Source organism: Neofelis nebulosa, chromosome 2 (genome assembly GCF_028018385.1).
Source record: "Neofelis nebulosa isolate mNeoNeb1 chromosome 2, mNeoNeb1.pri, whole genome shotgun sequence".
NCBI lineage: Eukaryota > Metazoa > Chordata > Mammalia > Carnivora > Felidae > Neofelis > Neofelis nebulosa.
The window spans coordinates 89,901,777-89,926,366 of record NC_080783.1 but is presented as its reverse complement, the minus strand read 5'-3'; the positions used below and the strand labels follow the sequence as shown (position 1 = coordinate 89,926,366).

Sequence of the window (24,590 nt, the reverse complement as noted above, 5' to 3'; positions counted from 1 at the left end):
ACATATAGGATCAAAAACAGTTAACTAGTTATGTTGGTGCTAATCTTTTTAAAGAAAGGTGAAAGTTGAACATACGTAAACATTGATGGGAAGAAAATAGTGCATGAGACTAAAAACATAGTCTCTTTATACAAAATTACATTTTCAGGGAACTTGGGTGGCTCAGTCGGTTAAGGGGCTAAGTTTAGCTCAAATCATGATCTCATGGTTTATGAGTTCAAGCCCCTTGTCAGGCTCTGTGCTGACAGCTCAGAGCTTGGAGTCTGACTTCTGATTCTGTGTCTCCCTCACTGTGTGCCCACCCCCCTGCTTGTGCACATGCTCACGTTCTCGCTCGCTCTCTCTCTCTCTCTCTCAAAATAAACATTAGGAAAAATTTACATTTTCTGTTTTTACACATTGTAGGACAGCAGAAAAATTCCAAAGGACATATTTATATCTAACAGTGATAGGGATCCTTGGCAATTAAAATAATTAGTACTAAAATAAATCTAAACTCAATTGAGTCCAAAAGTTAAAAATTAAACAATGAACTTAGATTTTTTTTTTGTCTCAAGAAATGATAAAGAAATAATAGCTTTTGTAAATTGGAAATTCCCAATGAAATGTACCAGATGAGGGGGACCTTGGTGGCTCAGTTGGTTAAGCATTTGACTTCAACTCAGGTCATGATCTCGTGATTCGTGACTGGAACCCCTCACTGGTCTCTACACTGGTGGTAGAGAGCCTGCTTGGGATTCTCTCTCTCCCTCTCTTTCTGTGTTCCTTCTCTACTTACACACACTCTCTCTCTCTCAAAATAAATAAACTTAAAAAAAAGACTCTTCCCAACAAATATACTACATGAAATAAACAATTAACTGATTTATAATGTCTATAAAAACTCAGAATATATAAAAAGTTACTCAAATTTATTTTGGTTTCTACTTATTTTAAGACTATATTTCAGGAAATTTTGGTGTGTGTGTGCGTATACGACCATATCTTCCAGAAGAAAAAAAACAAATTTTGAAATATCTATATTTTAAAAATACAGAAATTTTTGGGGCGCCTGGGTGGCTCAGTCGGTTAAGCGGCCAACTTAGCTCAGGTCATGATCTCGCAGTCTGGGAGTTTGTGCCCCACTTTGGGCTCTGTGCTGGCAGCTCAGAGCCTGGAGCCTGTTTCAGATTCTGTGTCTCCCTCTCTCTGACCCTCCCCTGTTCATGCTCTGTCTCTCCCTGTCTCAAAAATAAATAAAATGTTTAAAAAAATTAAAAATAAATAAAAATACAGAAAATTTTAATGAAATTCTTTGTTTTTAACATTCATTCATTTTTGGGAGAGAGAGAGAGAGAGAGAGAGAGAGAGAGAGAGAGAATGAATATGAATGAGTGGGGGAATGGCAGACATAGAGAGAGGGAAAAACAGAATCTGAAGCAGGCTCCAGGCTCCAAGCTGCCAGCACAGAGCCTGATTTGGGCTCGAAACCACAGAACCGTGAGATTGTGACCTGAGCCAAAGTTGGACATTTAACCAAAGGAGCCACAAAGGCTCCCCAAAAATACAAGAATTTTTAAAACTGTCCTTATATGGTATTCTGTCATATTTTTCTAATTCTTATTCATACTCTAGGATTAGTAATTTTAGCACTGTGTAGGCACAAGGAATAGATTCTTCAGTGCCACAAAATAGTAGTCAGGTTGCCTAAGATTTGTTTTTCTGTTTCATTTTTATCATTAAAAAATTAGCATGTTATTAATAAGAGAAATTTTTATGAAATTGCTTATGTACTTTAACTCACAGAGGTTACATCCTGATTGTTTTTGGCAATGTACCCTGGGGTAAAGCCCCAACTTCAGTCACCTCAGTTCTGCTCAAATTATAGAAAAGGGCAGCAAGGAGCAGCAACAAATGGCTCAAACACTGACATGCACACAGCTTTCTGCTTTCAAAATGCCAAATAAACATGGTAGAAGGGATTTGTTTCCTGGATCAGTAGGATACTTCAATCTGACATCTTTCAAAATATTAAACTTAATATTAAAAAAATAAGAGTTTGGAAATGTTATTTTCTCTAATAATGTCAATTGGTCCAATTCCAACTCTAGTTTGAAAAATAAATGTGTGTGTGTGTGTGTGTGTGTGTGTGTGTGTGTGTGTGTTCCATTTGAGAAAGAAAATTATTTGGAAGGACAAAAAAGAAGAAAAGGCTATAGCTCATCTCTTATTGAATAACTACTAGATACTAACCACTACCGAGATTTTACATATTCTTTTTCATTTGATTCTGATTGTGTGTGTGTGTGTGTGTGTATAAAATCAGTGCTGCTGAAATGTCAGAAGAATTCATGTTTATTCTTGACAGAAAATTAAGGGACTGCATTTTTGTCAGCACCAAGAGGCACTTAGAATTATTATTGCCCAGTGGCTTTTGGTAGTGCAAAGCTCCAGATACTATGGAAAAGAAAGAACATCTGAGGATTCCTGGTTTGTAACAGAGAGTTTGGATAAGAAGTTAGCCAGGAGGCAAAAGTAAATAATTAGAATTGTGAGAGTGTTTCACAAACCTGGATGTATATTAGAATTATATGTACAGCTTTTAAAAGTACTTATACTTGAGCCTTTATTATACTTCAGTTGGATGTATAGGACATACTACATTTCCTCAGGTGTTAAGGGTTGAAATGTATGTATCAAAAAGAGATGTCCCATTCTAAAGCCTGGTACCTGTGAATGTCTTATTTAGAAATAGGGTCTTTGCCTATGTAATTAAGGATCTCAAGATTCTTTCATTCTGGATTATGGGAGGTCCCTAAATATCCAAGGACTTGCGTCCTTATAAGATATGATAGCGACACAGAGAAAGGCCATGTGAACATGCAGACAAGAGATTGGAGCCAAGGTGGAGCAGCCAACAGAAGCTGGAAGAGGCAGAGGATTCTCTTTGTGGAGCATGATGATTTTGGACTTCTGGACTCTAAAACTATGAGAATGGATTTCTGTTATGTGAAGCCATCATGTTTGTGGTGATTTGTAGTAGCCTTAACAAATTCTAATTTGTAGGGAATGTTGACATCACATAGCTTATTAAATTTTTTGGAATTGCTCTAGGATAAGAATCACAGGAGGTGCTTTTCCCAAAATACATATTCCTGGACTCTATGTGAGACCTACTGAATGAACTTTTGGGGGAGGGTGGTAGTGGCCTGAGGATATTTATTAGTACCAAGCACCCTGTGTGATTCATACCCTTAAGCAAGAAGCTGGGGAAATGCTGAGTTAGGTCAAGGAACTAAAAGCCGTTTTTAATAATTTCTGCCTGTGGCTTTCAATATTCTCACCAGGGTCTTCCTAACTCCCCACTTGCCTGCATACAGAGCCTTATTAATCAAATGTGTATAAAACAGGGAACCGTAACCAAAGACGATGAGAAAGCATGTCACATACCCATAAGAATGACATAAGAGAGAACCTAGCAGAAGCTTGCATGCCACTTCTAAACAAAATAAAAATGTTTAAATATAAATGTATAGAACATGAGAAAGCAGAACACGACCATCTGGGATACAAAGCATAAATCGAATAACTTAATTTCTTTGGTTTCTGTCATTTGAATGGAAGTAATTATTGCCAGATTGGAGAGTGAAGAACAAACAGGTTTGATAGGAAGTTAAAGCTCTAAATCAAATCAAAGAGAGAAAATTTTAACACCTACTTACCAAAAATGAATTTATCTCCACATTGAAACAAGTTATCAAAGAAGTTATAAAACATACATTTTTGATCTCAGAATATTGACAGTGCTTTTGAAATAAATGGAAGATGGGAAAGATGTATGGAAACTGGAAAATGGTAAATAATATTGTTCCAACTTCAAAAATGAGTGAAAATTTGCAAACAATAGAAAGGTAAAATATATATATATATATATATATATATATATATATATATATATCTGACAATAATTCTAGTATTAACTTGCTAAAACATTATTTTGTCGGCATTTTTAAAGAGACTCTTTGCTCAAGAACGAAATAAAAATTTATGCCAAATGAGATTCATTTATTTGCTGATACAATTTTTAGATAAGGATATATCATGAAAATGTCATAAACAAAGCGTTCTCATATTTTTGGCAATGTTTGATAAGTCTTCTGATGACAAATGAAAGTATCACGCATGCAAGATGGTGGTAAATTTAATGGGTTCAAAATTGTCTCTGTACAGTTTTAATTATTAAATCAGTTTCCCCTGAAGGATGTTTTCAATTACTTGCCAAAAGTTTAACAACTTTGTTACTATGATTTGATTACAGCCTTAAAAATTATGCTTATCAAGTCTCTGAATTCCATAAAACTGGGAGACTTCATTAATATCATATGTTCAAAATTGTAAGACAGCAGTAGGGTTAAGAGTTATAGGAGGATGGAAATCTAAGAGTAATAGCATGGAGTGGAAAAGATCAGACCCATGTACATATTCAAAAATAGGCAAATAAGGAACAATGAGGAGATTATCAAAAAAAAAGGTAAATAATTTTGAAAATTAAACATTAGAAGCACCCAAAAGGAGCAAAAGGAGTGATCAAGTCATAAGAGAAGCTTAGTTATTTTAATTAGCTGGGCACTTGACATAGGAGTTATGTGATAAGGCTCCCATTTATAATTGCGTTAACAGAAGCCTAGAAATTACTGAAGGTAATAAATCCATTTCAATCTGTTCAAAAATACCACATATGGGATGCTATGTTCTGTTTAATTCTATCTAGGCCACAAATTTGTTTTTAATTTTGGAAAAATAAATTAAAATAAAATAAAATAAAATTTACCATTCTAACCATATTTAAGTGCGTAATTCAGTAACATTAACTGTGTTCATATCATTATGCAACAGATCTCTAGAACTTATTCATCTGTAGAACTGAAACTCTATACCCATTGGACATCAACTCCCCATTTTAGAACATTAATTTTACCAACGTCATTAAAAATCCAAGTATATTCATAATAGGGCAATTGGGAGGGAAATAACATACAAATATTCATGTAAGGAAATCTGAAAGAAGTGGTGTTTTTTGCTTGTAAAAGAGAAGGGTTAGGTAGGCAGGAATGTGCCTTTGGTTATCTAAAGAGTGATCCTGTGACAAGGTTACAGATTTAGATTGTGTAGCCTCAGAAAACAGAACAAGTATCATTGATTAGAATCTTTAGGAAGGCAGATGTTGGTTGCAACAATGAGGAATATTCTGACAATTACTGACTAACAGTAGAATTAGCTACCCTGCGAAAAGGCCAGTTCTTTGTTCCTGAAAATATCCAAACAAGGACTGGGTAAGCATCTCTGAGACCAGTTTTAGAATTCTTACATGGGATGAGGGATTGAATTAGATAACATGTTCAGGCAACCACCAAAACCTGTGAATCTCTGAAACAAAGAGAATGGACCTGAGTCCAGTGCTTGTCAGACTAACTCATTCTGCAATTTTGGACACACAACTTTTAGTGTTTTGATTTCCTTATTTATAATGTGAGGGGATAAAATGAATGGTTTTCTCATTCTTTATAAATGTCCACCCATTGAGAAAACATGCATTGTGCACATTGTACAGAATTTGTCTGCATTGGTCAACAAGTGCCTGCCAGCTTTAACAGCAAATAGGAAGGAAGGAAGGAAAGGAGAGCGAGAAGGAACAAGAAAATGAATAATAATTAACATGTAATAGTGCGATTTTTCCATTTGACATGACACTGGCCCACTTAGATCCAATACTAAGAACAAGGAGAATCTAAGTACTCTTGCATGCTACACATAAATCCCAATAGTTGAAGCTGTTCCTTCCAAAAGAAGAGTAGCCCACAAGACAATTTTATGCAAAGACCAATAGACTCAAGGGAAGGGATACTCCATGACAACAATTCAAGAAATTTTGTGGGTACATGAGAAATAAATTAATGCTGCTCAGGAGGTAGACTAACCATTTTACCCTGAATCTAGAGAAGAAAGAACTGATGGGTCATTAGGAGACTAGCCTGATCACAGTTGGGAGAGCAGGGGGAAAAGTGTACTCACAAGAGAGAGCAAAACTTTTTTTTTTTTCCATTTTATTTATTTATTTATTTATTTATTTATTTATTTATTTATTTATTTATTTATTTTAGCGAGAGAGAGAGAGAGAGTTCAAGTTGGGGAGAGGGGCAGAAGGGAAGAAAGAGAAAGGGAGAGAAAATCTTAAGCAGTCTCCATATACAGTGCAGAGTGCGATATGGGGCTTTATCTCACAACCATGAGATCATGACATGAGCTGAAATCAAGAGTCAGACACTTAACCCACTGAGCCATCCAGGTGCCCCAAAACTTTTATTTTGGGGGGGGGGGGTCATAACAGTAATGCAACCAAGAAGGTGTCCACCAAGCAAAAGAGACTCTTAGGACTATGAGATATGAAATCTGTGGTAGGAACAATGGGGGATGGGGATAAAAGAAATCTAGAAGTAGGGGGAGAAGAAAAGGAAACAGAAGATAGAGCTGAGGGAACTATGAAGAGAAATGAGACCTCATGCCTATCTGAAGATTTCACATTTTCTCAAAGAGCTGTATTGCACATGTGTCAGAGGGCTGTGATCTTCGGAGAAGCAGAGAAGGTTACCACTACACCCACTTAAAAGATGCTACCTATTTATCCATCTCTCCCATCTGACTGAAGAGCCAAGGCTAGAAGAGGGGGTCATGTAGGGTAAAAAGACAGAACATGGTCCTCTCTCATCAATGTTCCTAGAGCTTCACGTCTAGCCAGCAGTGGGGTAGAAGAAAGCTTTGACTAAGATATAATAATGAAGTTTCAAAGTGGATTTAATCAAGTTCTAGAAATAACGAGTTACCAGAATCATTGTGTCTGCCAAGATGTTATTAAGGAATGAGGGAGCAATGAAAGCAGTGCTTGCCAATACTCATATTTTGCCAGTGCCCCATTGGGTTAACAGTCTTCATTTATTAGGTTACACAAATATGCATTTTTTTTCTTACTAAACTTAAAAAAATATTATAGTTAACCATGAAATTTGGTTTTCTAATAACTAGTTGAACAAATCTTTGATATAAAGCATACACTGATTTAACTGGAAAATTATTTCTTTTTGACAGCTCTGTCTCTTCTCTTTGTGTCTGATACTTGCCAGTTTTGTTTCTGATTGTTTGCTCCTTAATTATGTGGAGTAAAATAACAAGTAGCTTTACAAGTAAGATTATACATTACATGAGACAGAATTTTACTATTTTCATAGATTTAAAATATTAACACTCATAAAAGGGAGTCATGTTAACTTTGCAAATTTTCATGGATTTTTATTAGACTCCATTGAACTACCTTTCAATCTGTTAATAAATTTTAGGTATTTTTTTAATTAAACAGTTTGAACAAATCAGAAGCTAACAACTCACATTAACGTGTATTTATTAAAAAGTAATAACAGGGGCGCCTGGGTGGCCCAGTCGGTTAAGCGGCCGATTTCGGCTCAGGTCATGATCTCACGGTCCGTGAGTTCGAGCCCCGCGTCAGGCTCTGTGTTGACAGCTTAGAGCCTGAAGCCTTTTTCAGATTCTGCGTCTCCTTCTCTCTCTGACCCTCCCCCGTTCATGCTCTGTCTCTCTCTGTCTCAAAAATAAATAAACGTTAAAAAAAATTTAAAAAAAAGTAATAACAAATAAAAGCTATATTGAAATACTGGGAAGACAGAACACTCCCAAAATAGTTAAACTACAGTTTAAAATAAACAAATGTACTGCTTTTGATGATAAATTTTCCAAGGGGCAAAGTAAAAGTTTGTCTGAAATGTTCTTACATTTAATCATGAAACACTCTTATATTCAATGCTGTAACATGGAAATGGGAAGAAAATTTGTTAGGTTAATTGCTTCCATCTTAAATTCATTTTGCATATATAAACATAATCACATCACTAAGTACATGTAAGATATAATCAAACCTGAATGTTGCTTCTCAAAGTGTGGTCCCTTGACCACGTAGGATCAACAACTGTTAGAAGTATAAATATAAATACAAATCATGGACAAACTAAGACTTATTGGGTCATAGACTCTGAGAATCAGGCCCAGCATTCTGGTTTGTGTTATGTTTTTCTTTATGCTTCTTTAATAAGTTCTCCAGGGGATTCTGGTGCATGATCAAGTTTGAGAACCTTGGCCTTAAGTTGACAGTTCTCAGACTTAGGGGCACATTTCATACCACTGGAAAGCATTAACAATACTGACCTTGCATCTGATCCCCAGAGACTCTTATTTAATTAGTCTGGGGTGAGGCATGGGCAGGTGATTCTTTTACTGACAGCTAAAGTTGAGAATCCACGCTAATAGCTTTGAAACAAGTGACCATTTAGTTCCTTGACACACAGTCCACTTCTAACTCAGGCTTCACTATTTTAACCTATCTGTTCTTATTTGCAGAATCAATTTCCAGAGTCTCTTTTTTGCCCAACATGAGGACTACCAAAAAAAAGTTAAAAGGCTCTTTAAAGATGAAGTGAGAATCTTCAAGGCCCTTTCTAATTATGTGTTTGCCTACATATAGTTTCAACCTAAAATGTGCAGTTACCTTGTAAAAGCAAATGCAAGTAAAATGAATTAGGTTTTAAACAGGTGCTAATGAATTCCACTAAATTTTGACCCTCATTTGCAAAAGCCTCAACTCCTAAATACAACCAGAAGCGTTCCTTTTTTATTTTTAAGTCTATTTATTTTGAGAGAGAGAGAGAGCAAGCAGGTGCAAGCAGGGGGAGGGGAAGAGAGAGACAGGGAGAGGAAAAATGCCAAGCAGTCTCCATGCTGTCAGCGAGAAGTCTGATGTGGGGCTCAATCTCATGAACTGTGAGATCATGACTTCAGTCTGAAACCAAGAGTTGGATGCTTAACCGACTGAGCCACCCGGGTGCCCCCGACCAGAAGCATTTCTAACCATTGGATTCTCATGTTTTAAAATCCAAATTTTGGTACTATTTTCAGTGAAAAATAGTAGTTATGAAATTAAACAGAAGTTGTTCATGGAGCTAAAATATAAAAACAAAATAAATGATGGTGAGTCTTCTAGTAGGATTAAACCTATGGGAACTTGGCTGATTCCAATGGGAAAAGTAAAATATGATCAGCCCAAATATTATAATGATGCCTAAAAAAACTGGGAATTAGTTGAACTTACATTCATTTCTAGATTACTGCCAAGGAGAATGACTTTTTATGATGCAGTAAATTAAAAAATTTATAATATTTTTGTCATTTTGCATTTAATGCAGAGATATTTTTTTTTAATTTTTTACCATTTATTTATATTTTACAGAGAGAGAAATAGAGTGTGAATGGGGGAGGGGCAGAGAGAGAGAGAGACAGAGACACAGAATCCAAAGCAGGCTCCAGGCTCTGAGATATCAGCACAAGAGCCCAATCCAGGCCTTGAAGCCACAAACGGTGAGATCATGACCTAAGCTGAAGTCTGATGCTTAACCAAATGAGCCACCCAGGTGCCTCAATGCAGAGATAATTTCTTTTATGAGAGTAATCCATGTCGTTCTCTCTTACAACTTTATTTTTTTTTAATTTTTCAGTGTTTGTTTTTTTGAGAGAGAGACAGACAGAGAGAGCACAGGGGAGGGGCAGAGAGAGAGGGAGAGAGAGGATCAGAAGCAGACTCCAGGCTCTGAGCTGTCAGCACAGAGCCCAACACAGGGCTTGAACCCATGAACCATGAGATCATGAATTGAGCCAAAGTTGGATGCTCTGGGTGACTGAGCCATCTAGGCATCCCTCTCTTAAAACTTTGAAAGTAAAATTGTGCCTACTAGAGATTCACTATCAACTTCTTTTACTGACATAAATTTTGATGTATAATGACAATCTGAAAGATAAATGTATGTTACTACAGAGAGGAACAAGTTTGGAGAGGATATGTTTCTTACCTTATAAAGGGGAAACAGTACTGAGACTACCCCATGTGGCTTACTGATACTCTATAAAGTTTGGCTATATTTCAGAAGCAAACTGACAACTACACTTCACAGTTGTTCCTATCCAGTGGTATACTGGAAGCATCTTATACCAGCTTGCAATAACCAATTTTTAAATTTTCAAGGATTCTAAGAATTAATTATTAAGGACACATCCATTATTTAAAATAAACTATATGAATTTTATTTTGCTCTTGAAGTTAGTTACGTCTATTATATCTGTATTATGGAAATACCATACATTGGTATGCACATCTTTTCCCAAATCCACACGCAAAAAGTCACATGAGCAACTTGATATTGGCCATGACAGGAGTATTTACCCCACAGAAAATAGGTAAACATTAGATCATGGCTCCCCCACGCCAGGAGATCTTAAAAAAATTACCAACCCAACAATGAACAAAACTCATTATAGGTATACGCACATTTAATTAGATACTCATGAATATGGATATGTATCATGTCATGTTCTACTCCCAATTTGAACCCAATCCATGACTCCCAAAGTCGACCTGAAATGCCTGAGTTTTAGTTTCAAGTATAGCTGGATTCATAGCCTTGTCCTTCTATTTATTAGCCTTGTGATCTCAAGCAAGTTGTTAAATGTCCCTAATTTTTTACTCCTTTATCTGTAAAATCTGGATAATAGTATGTTTCTCAAAGATGTATTGCAAATATTCAATAGGATATATGTGTCTGAACTTCCTGCAGCCTTTTTTTCCCCTAACATCACGAAAAGTACAAGTCAGATCAAAGACCTAATTGAAGTTCTCTAATGAGCTCATTATGTATTTTCCTATTCTATTATGTTTTCATGGACTTTCTTATCTGAATTAGACTTCTCTGTCTTTACTGTTTGCAGGTTATTCATTACCCTTTTGGCATATTCTGGAAGGAGATGCTGAGAACAGAAAAACAATCAAGTTTTCCTAAATGATGGAACTTCCTAGATGCAGACCCAGCCACATGAATAGTCTGGACATTAGAAAGGAAAGGGATACATTTCTTTGAATCCCTTAACTGGCCAGGCTTTGAGAATTCTACATGTGAAATAAAAAAGTGACTGTAATTGTGTGACTGTCTATTACTTTTTTCTTCAAAACTGCTATTGTCTTCTTTACAGTGTCAATTAGTACAACTTACTCATCTATACTTTATTCAAAGGTTACAACTCTTAATGTCTATAGGGACTTAATTGTCTAGTATTAGAAATTTTTTAAAGATAAAATTTTAGATAATGGAACCCCCAAATAGAGCCTTTTAAATTGAGGGATTAAAACAAAGTCTTCTTATTTCCCAACTGTTAAAACTATTATGACATGTAGTTAAATTATTAAAAAAAAATACATGCTCAATTGCATTATATTCTAATAAATGTGCTATGCATATCTAATATATGTTTCCCCATTAGTAATTTAAAAAAATTCATAGCCATGCCTAAAAGATTCCACAAGTTCTTAGAAAACCTGGTTAATTTCCTTACTATGTTTCACTATACATCACTTTGATAAATGATAATAAAATCTATTGATACATGGGTACAAATGAGAACAACTAAATTTGCAATTTTATGTAACAATAAAATTTTTTTCCCAAAGAAGGATCAGTTGAAAGTGACTAGAAATTTTGCTATTAACAAAAATACCTTAAACTGGTAAGAGAATTATATGACTCAATGCAAATGAAACAAATGGATTGCCAACTATATAATCTCAGCCTGTATTCTTTATTGCTCCAAGAATATATCATAAGCATGTCAATGAGAAACTCATAATTTAGTCCAAATGCTACCCAATAAGCTACTCTATTTGAAAAAAAATAATCATTACGGACATAAGATTGATAATAATGAACATTTGAGAATATCATATTAGGTTTATAACTACTTCATAATATAATCCTCAATGTTGGGATCCATTTATTTTGGCTGAGAATATGGTTACTGACTCATGGAATGGATATATTCCAAAGGTATCACTAAAGTACACACTCAGGCCTAAAAGGCAGTAATAAAATGTTAACAGATCTTTTGCCTTGTTGACCAGTATTTATAAAGAAATAAAGAGCCTCTTAAGAGAGACAAAATGACAGAATTTTCTCTTTGACATAGCCTCTGCTAACAGCATGTTTCACAGACAACTTACCACAAGATGCCATTTCATCTGTCTGGTCACCACAGTCGTCTTCCCTGTCACACAGCCAGGCTCTGGGAATGCAGCGCCCATTTCCACAAGAAAATTGGTCCACCTGGCATGTTCTGGCTAAGATAATCCATTAAGGTACAAATAAGGCCTTTTGAATAACATCCAGGTAAAATAAATGATGCAATAACTCTTTCACACATAAGATATTCTATTACTTTATTAGATAAAATATTTTTAAAGTAAATTTTAATTTTTTGATACTGCCAACTTGCTCATCTTCTCTAAAGTTCACATGCTTTGCCCTTCAATATCAGGTACTGCTAAATGACAAGATATTCAGTAATCCTCACACATGTCCACAAATGAAGCTATGAATTCATTATATCACAATTTTTGCCTGGCACATGCTTATGAATATACAGTTGAATTAAATTTCATCCAACTTTTAATTAGCAAAAAAGAATTTTGCAGAGTCTATGTCAATAAACCAAGAAAACTTGCTGTCATGTAGTAGGAAGGATTTGGAGATAATATTAGGGTATCTAGTTTCTAATCATGGGGTCAGAATTGTTTTTCCTCTAACATTTCAATGCATTTATTTCTACATCTCAAAATGATCCAATATATGAAACGAGAATGCAGAAAATATTTTCTAAAATATACATTTAGCCTTATGATGGACATATAAAATTCACTTTTCAGCATAGTTATATAAAAATGTGTAACTTTGTTTTCCTTCCAGTTTTTATTTAAATTCTAGTTAGTTAACATATAGTGTAATATTGGTTTCAGTAGTTGAATTTAGTGATTCATCACTTATATAATAAAATCTATAACCTTTTAATCAAAGTATATTAGTAAACTTTGCTTTGGCCTCTCTCAAAGGTTTCAATGAACATACACATGGAAACTTTCTACCTTAGCCAAAAGCAGCCATTTTGATTGTTCAGTGAAGGGGTTATTTTTCTACAAGGAATTTGGTTACCATTTTCTATTACAGTCAGGTCAACTTTTGAAAGCATGAAATCCTAGATGGCTACCCTAACTCTTCTCCCAGGCTTTAGTAACATACTTACATAGTTAGATATTTTTAAGTGTTTAATTCTCTTTTCTTTTGTCTGTCTGAGATACAAATTTGTTTTCATGAGTATCGGTTTCCTACCACCCCTTCTTTTTATTGGATCAGAGAAAAGAGTGGGAAATTGTAGGAGGGGGATTTTCCCACCTTTTATTAATATATGGGTTAGATGAGGATTGGACAGATGAGGAACAATTAGGGTCAGAATTTCTATAGCTATGATAAGAGAACTTTACCTAGTTCATAGATTTCCTTCTGTTTTGGGGCTTAAGAATCAGAAGGATGTGTTTCTGTTTCATCAAAACTCCAATGAACTAACAGGTGGTATAAAATTGAAAGTGGTTCAAAGGCAAGTCACCCAAACACATTAAAATGAGTCTCCATGGGGCGCCTAGGTGGCTCAGTTGGTTGAGAGACCGACTTCGGCTCAGGTCGTGATCTAGTGGTTTGTGAGTTCGAGCCCCGTGTCGGGCACTGTGCTGACAGCTCAGAGCCTGGAGCCTGCTTCTGATTCTGTGTCTCCCTCTCTCTCTGCCCCTCCCTCACTCATGCTCTGTCTCTGTCTCAGAAATAAACATTAAAAAAAAATAAAAAAATAAAATAAAATAAAAGAGTCTCCATAAATCAGGGTTTTAGAGGTCATATAAAATAATTTCTTAAAAGTTATATGCTAGTTGTCTCCTTTTAAGCAAAGTGTAATTGCTATGTTAAAATGTATATATATTATTAGTGAACACTGAAAGGATCACTTGAGAAAAACAAATGAAAAATTACTGGTTTGATTGGACATATCAGATTCAATGTACCATTTCTATCCTCAGTGTCTATAAATTAGAAATTCCATAAAATTATTACACTATGTATTCTGCTTTGTTTATATGGATAAGGGTTCTGAATCGAAGACATTTCATATAATATTTGAGTTTTCCCTTTTTACAAGTAGAGTGTTTATTTTACATTATTAGATTTTAAGTATCTCAACAAACATGTATACTGCTGAAGTTTCAATGTTGACATTTCAAGCAGGATTAAATATTTGTTGTCTCATTTGGCTAACTATAGATTTTCTGTGAAATTATTCTAACATTTAGACTAAATCAACAGAGTTCCTAGGTAATTTCAATAAACCTATATCTACTTGAAATACACACACACGTACATAGTCTATATATATATATATATATATATATATATATGGATTAGCCTAGAGAAGAATGAAGACATTGGCATTTAGTTCACTTGGTGGGAAGAGAGGGCATGGAGGTATGAGGAAGATTCATGTTTCTTACATGTCTGTATTGTTTCACTGATTGCAGTAAATACTCTTTACCTTTTGAGATTCAGGAGAAATTAAATAAGAAAGGTTTGTTTTGTTTTGTTCTGTTTTTTTCCAATTCTTTCTCCCTTTTTCTTCCAGCTCTCCCTCATTCTTTCCCTCTTTCCCTTCTTCCTTCTTCTTTCCTTTTTTCTCTTTCCTTTCTCTTTTCTCTACTTTTCATTCTTTCCTACAACTCTCCTGTCTTCCCTCATTCCCAACCTATTTCATTCCTCAGTCTTTCTTGTGTTTTTGCTTTAAAGAAGGATATAGAATTACATAGTTTCATTTCATCTCCATTAAATTCTAATTGACTCATAATAAGAATATATTAAATATCCCAATATTCCAACATTCTTTTATCTGATTTTTTTTAATGTCACAGTACTCCTTGTCGTTCAGGCTTAATTTTAGCAAAGTTTTCTCAGAGTTCTTCCATGAGGATCGCTAAGATGATTATAGAGGAGAATGAGAACTCCTAAGGAACTGTTTTACATTGTGTGTGGTGTGAGAATGTATGTGTCACCTCACTAACTCAGAAGCTTAAGGAACGGTTATGACCTATTACACCAAAGAGTATTTACTGGTTTATTATTGAGGAATAGTATGCCCTGAGAATATATGAATTTTTTGTCCATTCTAATCATGGACAAATCCTCTGCTTAGTCCACCAAGCAAATTTAAGTAATTTCACATAAGAAAAAAAAATGCTTCATTCTATAAATCTATAAGTACTGTCTGTCTCTATGATATAATCAGATTGACTAAAACATCACTTTCTAATCACTGGATTTATATCATAAAGATACAACCTTTACTTTTTCAGTTCTTGTCACCATCATTTCTAAATTAGTTTGGAGGTGAGATTAGCAGAGCAGCCCCAGAGCAATCTAATTTTGTAGCAAATGCTGCTGTAATGAAGAGGAAATTTACACTTTTTCAGTGGAATTGTTTATCTAGCAGTGAGTGAGAAATCCACTGTCACAACGTGAATTTTTTCTACTCATCACTAATTATACTTCTCCTGCTGTCCTGTAGCAGTGAGAAATCCCACAATGCACAGGAACAATAAGGAGGAATAAGACAAGAGAGCTTCACACATTATTCCTAACCTTTGCTGTATTTTAATCAAAGCATTCTACTTAAAAAAAACATATGTCATATCAAAACATACTTTTCAATTTATCTTGTAAAGAAGTTTCATCTTTAATATATCAGGTTTTCTTAATTCAATTGTATCTATTTAGTTTAAGTTTACTCAAAATTTGTGAAAGATGTGAGAAGAATAAATATTATGCAATCTAATTACAATTCCATACTGTGGGGAAAAAATCTCATCTGAAATTGGCTAGGCTTTCATCTAAGTATCATCATCAGCGGCTATGAGGAAAAAGACTTGAAACTCCTTCTCATCTTTGGCCTCTGGGTCTGTCTCATAAGTACAGAAACATATCTTCTTTTTGTGAGGAAGAACAAGCACCAAGCTCCTGCCTGTCAGCTCTTTTCTGCCTGCTGTACATAGGCTGTTTCCTCTTCCAGACATACCCTCCAAGCCCCTACCATCCTCTATGGACTTGACCTCACCCTCAGCAACTATGCCAATCAATCGTTCCTTTTTTTTTCGCAGTGAAATATTTCTATCACATAGGAAAGTATAAGACATAATAATATTAACACCTGTCTACAATCATATAGATCTATCAAATCTTTTTTTCCTATGTTTACTACAGACTATTTTTTGTTTTTTTCAGAAAAATGTATTATAGTTATATTTAAAATCTCCTATGTAATTTTTTCCAATCATATATCTCCCTCTCTTTTTATATGTAACTACTATTCTTAATTTATTATTTTTATTTCCATATTTCCATTTTTATTTCCATATTTAATAATCCATATTATTATTTCCATATTTCCATTTATAAAGCAATAAATACATATAGATTTGTTTTATATTTTTATATTTTATATAAATGGTACTAAATCACTTATAATCCGTCAACTTTTGGTTAACGTTCATTTTGAAATTAATTTCTGTTGATATTTAAGCTCTTGTTCATTCAAGTATGAAGGGCATTGTATTATGTGAATATAAAACTATATGTGTTATATATGTGAATATACATATATTTGGTGTTATATAGCCATATATAAATATATATATATGTGTGTATATATATACACACATATATATATATTTATAGTTTCATATATAGTGGATATACATATATTTGTTTTTCCTGATAATGGTCATTTGAATTGTTTCTAATTTCTCAATATTACCAGCATTAGAACAATGCAATTCTTACTTGAATCACTTTGTACATAGGTATTAAGAGTATAAATCTAGAAATGGGATTATAGACTTGAAGGTATGTATGTGTCTGCATTTATGGATTTGATCAAATGCTTTTCAGTGTAGAAAAACAATTTATATAACCACCAAGAGTGTATGATGGTTCCTTTTATTCCACAATCTTGTCAATGGTTAATTTTATCAGATTATTTTTCCTCTTTAAATGACTTGAACTATTACACACATCTCTTTCTCTTTGTCTTCCTTTTCCTTTTTCTCTCTTTCTTTCTTTCTTTCTAAGGCTTAGCCTGGATATCACCTCCCTCAGGAAGGTGTCAGATAGACAAAGACTAAATTAGTTTTCTCGTGCTTCTATTTGTAGCTCATTTTGAATTTTGCATTAGAATGACCTGTTTACATGTTTTCTCCCCATCTTCATTCAGCTTTTTAAGGAAAGATATAGTGTATTTTTCCTTATTTTATATCCAATGTCATGATAGATATTTATTGAATTAGCAGATTCATGGAGAAATACCAAAGGAACAAAATAAGAAATTAGCTTCTTATAGGATAGGATTTTATTTTAGATATAAAGTACTCACAATGATAAAAGGTACAGGACAATGGATTCAATTAGAAAATAATACCACCCTTTGGAAAATCCTTTATCTATGATATTTTTCCAGGTATGTAAATTATGTATGTAATTTTTGCCATATATTTTTCTTTCAGTATGATTATATGACATATTTATTTATTTTGGTCAAACAAAATGAAAATACATTGTAACATAACAACATACTTAATTTTCAAAGCTAAAAGGCATATTTGTTTTTCTTCTTATTCAGTTTCTTAAGGCATACAGAGACCATAACATCCACTATAAATATACTGTAAAGACCTGGTCCTGACTGGCAGACTTCAGCTGGCATCACGAAAAGTGGCACTTGAGGTGCAAAAAGATTGTGCCCTATTTCCTAGTGGACTACAGGTATAGGGTTTCCTAGAAATCTCACTAATTAAGATTAAATAAGATTGATTTATAAGTAGCTAGTGAATCCCAAATGTGCCTTTAAGACTCATGTAGAAACAAGCAGGTTCTAAAAGTCTAGTAGAAATGAAAAAGACATGGTATTATGAATTGAGTCAGCAATGCTTTTTCTTTAGAAGTGAAAACAGACCTATGTTTAGGATGTAATGAAACATAGTCTCGGAATTATACCTTAACCTTAAAAAATAACAAAATTGTTCCAGCTTAGAAAGATGCTTCATTATAAATCATAGTCATAATTGTAAGAACAATCTGGGCAAAATCAAATTGACCATACCTAAAATTCTAACTGATAGAATAATATAGTTTGATAACAAAATTATAGGCTTGGAGAATTAATCATACATCGAGTTTCCCCTAAACTCTTACCAACGATGTGAGTTAAGGCAAGTGCTTTCTCCCATGCCTTGGCTATGAAATGAATGGGCTCGAAGGGAGAGGCTAGGACTAGAGGGTCCCTAGGGGTTCCTTTTGATTAGGTAGTCCTTTGTAAAACAGCCTTCCATGACACACAAAATATCTTGAAAATGATCACTCTAAAATACTGAAGCAGAGACAATAGGGAAAAGAGAATCGCCCAGGATCCTCACTAATACGTAACTGTGGATAAAGAACTGAATATAAGATGCAGGTTAGGATTATGGAATGGCAACTGTTTTGCTCTTTCATTGTTGTTTAGAAAATGATGAAAATCTGTTAAGGAAATATTTTCTAGTTAATTCATACTCTGGGAGAGCAGAGAGAAGTATACAGGGAAATAGCACTGCACAAAAGTACAAGCTTTCCCAAGAGAAAACCAGTGGCCCAACCTAGAATACAAACCAGGCTTCAAGAGCTTCGGGTTTTTTCTCCACATGCTGCCTTTACAGTTTTAAGTAATTGGTTGTAATAATTTTTATTTAGTGAGACTTATTTTGGAAAATAGAGGAGGGGAAGAGTTGATACATTTTGACATTGCAGTATGTAATGGTTGAAAAAAAATTTACTAATTGTATCAACATGAGTCATCAAATACAGTTCTTTTCATTGTTTAAAAAGTAGCTCTAGGCTGCTGCTAGTCAATATTATTTTTCAACACTTATATGACTAATCATGACCTTTCTGGCAATCTGTTGTAACCTGTACCACAAGCTATATATTCTCATTCAAAGAGAATTTGATTAGGGATTCACAGATTTATTACAGTGGGATAAATTATATGGCAATGTAAATAGGCTTCATGATCTCGGGACTTTCATGAAAAAAAAAATTATCCCTACATAAATAATGTCCCAGGAAAAGAAAACTATTTACAGAGGTATTCTGTAGCAGACTAAATAAAATAAATACATAATTTTTTAATGTAAAACAAAACAAAACAAAATACACACACACACACACACACACACGTTATCCTTGTGAGATGGCCTATATCACAGCATGCTAACGAACCTCAACATCCAATGCCAATTAAGATTTAGCAGGAACAAGTCTTGTCCAAGTAGTATATTGACACTCAACCAATATGGATAGAAAAAGTGCCAAATTACTTTGGAAAGCAGAGTCATGCCCAAGAATTAAGTAAAAGTTAATTTGTATTCTAGCTTTTGTGGCATCCAACTCTGAATTCATTTACTACAACAATAATAAGATCATCAGCCCTAGGAAGGTTCAGCTTAGTTCAAAGCACTGCCCTCCATTTTTATGGAGACTAACTTTGGAAGGGATCTATGTATATATTCAAGGAAACCTTTACCTGCACAGGTTTGATTGGATTCATCTTCATTGCTTCCACAGTCATTAGCTCCATCACAGAGCCATCTCTTGGGGATACAGCGATTATTTTTGCATTTAAACTGATCATCAGGACAGCTATGATTGACTGGGAAGGAAGGGAGAGGTGTAGGAAGAGAAGAAACAAGGTTATTAATTTAAAATTGGATAAATTATTATTTTAAGTTATAGTTACAGAAAAGTCATAGTAATTATTATAGTATAATAAATGCCACAGCTTCTTTCATTCATTGTTTCATATTTTGAGGAAAGTATTAATATTCTAGGCTGTGTTAAAATATAATACTTTTATGAAGACACCAAGAAATTAAATCTCACATAAAAGGAAATATATTAATTTGTTCATGTCTTCACTAAAATCAACTATCTCACTAAGTTTGTTTCCCATCCCTTATCACAGTGACTCAATTTCAGAATTTTTGCCAAACATATTTGAATTATCTCATATTTTAATATGAAACAAATATTTATCAAATAATTCAATCATATATTAAAAATACATTTTCTTAAGCCACATGTCCACTCAGTACTTATTGCAATATTAAATAAGCCTAATTTTGTTATGCTTTGTCCAATGTTTCTTAGGACTGGAAGGGAAAAAAAAATGCATCATCTGTGACTTGGAGTTGATGCGAAATATGAGATCCTGCATAATTTTAATAATGAAAATGAGCATCATGAGTTTTTATCCCTAGTGCAAAAAATAAACATGCATCCGCAAGATATACTGAGGACAAGACCAATCCTCATATGGGAAGCTGTGCACAGCGAAGGATTAAACCTCCAATATCTAAACACAGCAGGAGGCCATCTTAAAGTTAACCTTCTGTGATTATTTTCCTGCATCCTGGAGGCTAAATTCCTAACTGAATTGGCATGCTCCTCAGTATTTGTTTCACCACTTCACATTCTTTTTGAAGTGATTTTCCTTGTGCCCAGTAGTTGCACTTCTGTACAATAAAAATAAATTTTGGTATTAGTTTTACTTAGAATTTGAAAAATAGCCATTTTATCATGCTGTTGCATAGCAAATGTATGCCTTTCCAGCCAGTTTCTATAAAACACTGTATCTTAAAGTACCTTAGGTGAGAGAGTGGTTTTATCACTTTTTAGAAAGTTTTTATTATGCATAGTGAAAAAAATAGGGGGAAAAGCCTTATGTTTCCTGGCATTTGAGCACGGTTAACATTTTCTACTCACTTCAGGGAGTTGAGCAAGAATAGTTGCTCATGAGAATGAAAGTCATTCAATAAGTTAGATGGTCAACATTTTAAAGTACCAAGATTTTGCAAAAATATTTCAGTGAAGCTTGATCAAGGACCTTTGCAGTTTTCATCAATGATGTAAATCAGAGTTCAAAAAGGAGGCATAAATACAACTCTCAGTCCTGCAATTTGAATTGAGAAGCTAAATGATAGAAAATCGAATGATAACAGAATTCAAAGTCAAACCTTATGAGTATTTAAAATATAAATAATCTTCTGAAATGAATTAGTGTTGGAATATTAACCATGGAATCTCAGGATTATAATGCTGGTCTGAATCACTGCAAGTTTAGAAAAGATACCATCTCGCTGGAAGGAGGCCTGAGAGGTTTAGTGCTCCATTGCCCCATTTGTTTAGTGATCTCTTCTCCAGGTGTGAGGTGCTGTGTTACACTCTGAGACTACAAAGATGTTACCACATAATGTGTCTCCTCATAAAGATATTCACCAAGATAAGGAAGCATATGATTGTGATACTGTTGGTTAACTAACATGATAAAGAAATACACATGAGATGTTTAACTCCAACTGGGCTATATAGAGAAGATTTTTTGATGTTCACAAGAGACTTCCCTATAAAGGTAATGTGAAACTATGGTGATTTCCATAGATTAGAGTGTTACACAGGAGAGAAACAGGAGGACATTTTTTTAGAGATCTACTTGTAGTCCAAATTGATAAGAACAAAGATTGTAAGTGTATGATGATAGGCAAGTAAGGCTGAAAATATAAAATGAGTCATGACATGCAGTGCTTTATATATGAGTCAGTGGATTTTTTTGTTAGTTATAGATTTACTGAAATAATGAGATTAGACTTCATTCTATAAATACTGGTAACTCAGGAAACAGTATGGAAAGTGGGCTTTAATTAAGGGAGCAATAGTTGTAGGAATAATAGCAGGGCACGTGCTGAGTTAATCTAGGATAGGAGGCTAATTTAGCCAGTGAGGATTGAGAGATGGTAAAGATAAAAATTAATTATTTAGAGTTGAATATGGATTATATGTGAAATAAAGGACTGTAGGAAAACCCCACGGCATAGGCTTGGGTGGTGGTATGGAAAGTTATGAAAATAATCAAGAAAAAAATCCTGACGAGGAATTTTAACACTACAATTAACAGTACAAATGTAATGCCCCATATGCTCATAGAGGAAATTAGTTTCTTTGTGAGTTGGTGAAAAGAACAATCACACAGAGGGAAGCATGGACCTAAGGACTACTGCATGACTATCGTGATGAAATACTCGTGTTCTGTACAGGTGCTCTGTGACTATGCTGGAAGCTGATATGCAGGGAGCATTCACTAAAGCCATGAATAAACATTATGAGTCAGAAGGAATGAGACAAGCAATTTACTCAATAAATACTACACCATTTGTGTCAAAAAGTAGAGAAAAAACACTTTCTCCTTAGATGAAATGCTCCTCCATTCTAAAGTTTTTGTATAATTGTATCAACTTAGTATTTGATGTGTTATTTATGGTTTCACACTTTATAATATAGATATTAATAAGGTTGAAAATATGAAGCACATAATGTTGAAGTCAGAGTCCATGTTTGAAAATTAAGGGAAAATAGTGTTCAATTCATGTATTAATTACAATTTCTATATTATGTACACACAATATTTTTTAAGAGCTCATATTTGGGTTTTATCCCTAAATGCAGATAGTTGCATTATATAGACGCCCAGACCAATTCTGTCTATTATTAACAAAGAATCTTTAAAACGGTATTTTTAGTCTTGATTTAAAAAAAAAAAAAAAAAAAACAGAAGAAAAAGAAAGAAAGAAAAGAAAATGGACTGTTAATTAACTCAATTAGCTCAACCATTTTACCCTGGAAAATGTCATCAATTGAAAGGAAAATAATTTTCTTTTTAAAATAATTTATCTGGGTCAAATTAAAAGACCAAAGATACATACATAAATCACATACCTCTCTCCCTGTAAAAAGATCTTATATATCTCAAAGCCATTCCAGTATGATTCTAATCAAATATATTGTCAAAGCATTTTTTAATGTGTTTCTCAAAGTGTTTTACTTCCATATAAGTGGGACAATTCCTTATTCTAACCAGAAACATAAAATTATTCCGACTATGGGAAATGATAAGCAGCTAAATAGAAGCCAAAGGGAAGAAAATGAAACCTTGAATTTCTATCGGAGTGCCCCACATGTGTCTCCTACCATGTACTGAGCCAGTGAAGTTAGGTAATGACATGTTCCAAAACCATGTCTGTGTCCTTAGATCTTCTTCAAGGCTCTGCTGCCAAGGGGAAATGGAGTAGATCGCGACCTTCTGTGTGAGTAGTTCTGACTTGAGGGAGTTTCAATTGATTTTCCACATCTTCAAATTCAGAGATCCAGAAGGATCTCCTATAGCAACTTTCTAACAATGGTGTGGTGGCACTGACAGTATAAAGGAGGGAAGGAAGGACTTCTGGTAATATGGACTTCTGGTCCATATGGTAATATGGTATCATGGTAATATTGTAATTATTATTACAATATATTATTTTACAATAAATATATTTACAATATATTGTAATAAAATATATTACAATAAATTATTATTATTATATAAAATTATAATATGGTAATATTACCATATGGTAATATGGTAATATGTTAATAAGGACTTCTAGTTAAAATGGTAATATTAAAGATGGAAAAAGATGAGAAAAACAGTTCTTTAAAACCATGCAAGAAGACAATCTAAAATCTACTCTCTGTAGACTAAGGAAAAAAAAAACTGAGTTCAATTCTTTATCAAAGATATTTTTAGATTTTTCAAAAGACTCAGGAAAATGTAATATTACTTGAAGGAAAACATACAGCAATTTACTGAATCTTCATCACTTCCGTCTAGACAGTCATCATCACCATCACATTTCCAGCGAGCTTGGATACAGTGTCTGTTTTTACAGCGGAACTCTCCAGCTTTGCATATGTGAGGCAATACTTCTCCAGAATTAACTAGAGTTAAAAAAAAAAAAAAAAATCAAAGTCATAAGAACAATACTAGCCATGTTCAGTTCATTACAACACAAACTTCATTTTAATAACAAAAATATTGATTCATTTTATTGAAAATATAAAGACATCTTAACATTATAGTGACAACCATCTCTAGAAATGAGAAAAAGGTAAGTTTTTCTGAAAATAATTATTCTACTAAGAATTTTAAAGATTTTAAACTGTCACCAAAATAATCAATAACAATAATAATAACAATACCACCTCATATTCATGTTGAGCATGTAGTTTTACTTTGTAAAGGGCATTCATTCATAATCTCAATTATCTTCATGACCCTTGACAGGGTAGGCATGGCAAAAAATTTTACTACCTTCATTTTACAGATAAGTGCACCCCAAATTAATCATAGTGAAAAGACAAGGCAATAACACAGCCATGGTAGTCACATTTACTTTGCTGGTCTGCAAGTGGGAGAAAAACTCAGGTCTGGTTAGGTATTCATGGAACTATTAAGTTAATCAAAATTATCTCATTATACATCCAGATTCTATGCAATATTTTCTCTGTATACTCCATGTTCTCTAATCAAGTGTTAGGAATTCAGTTCATTGGGATTTATTCACAAGTTGTAAGTGTTAGGGGCACCTGGGTGGCTCAGAGGGTTGAATGTCAGATCTCGGCTCAGGT

At 33.9% G+C, this 24,590-nt stretch overlaps 1 protein-coding gene across 4 annotated transcripts in view; it reads right to left on the bottom strand.

Moving 5' to 3' along the window:
- Window positions 1-24,590, bottom strand: part of LRP1B (LDL receptor related protein 1B) — a 1,890,044-nt gene that overhangs the window by 703,398 nt on the left and 1,162,056 nt on the right. For all 4 annotated transcript variants that reach the window (XM_058715412.1, XM_058715410.1, XM_058715409.1 and 1 more), the window contains exons 16-18: window positions 23,760-23,900; window positions 19,615-19,740; window positions 12,140-12,256 (exon numbers count right to left, since the gene is read on the bottom strand). In XM_058715412.1, the coding sequence (XP_058571395.1) occupies window positions 12,140-12,256; window positions 19,615-19,740; window positions 23,760-23,900 (384 nt within the window). The remainder of the gene's footprint in view (window positions 1-12,139; window positions 12,257-19,614; window positions 19,741-23,759; window positions 23,901-24,590) is intronic.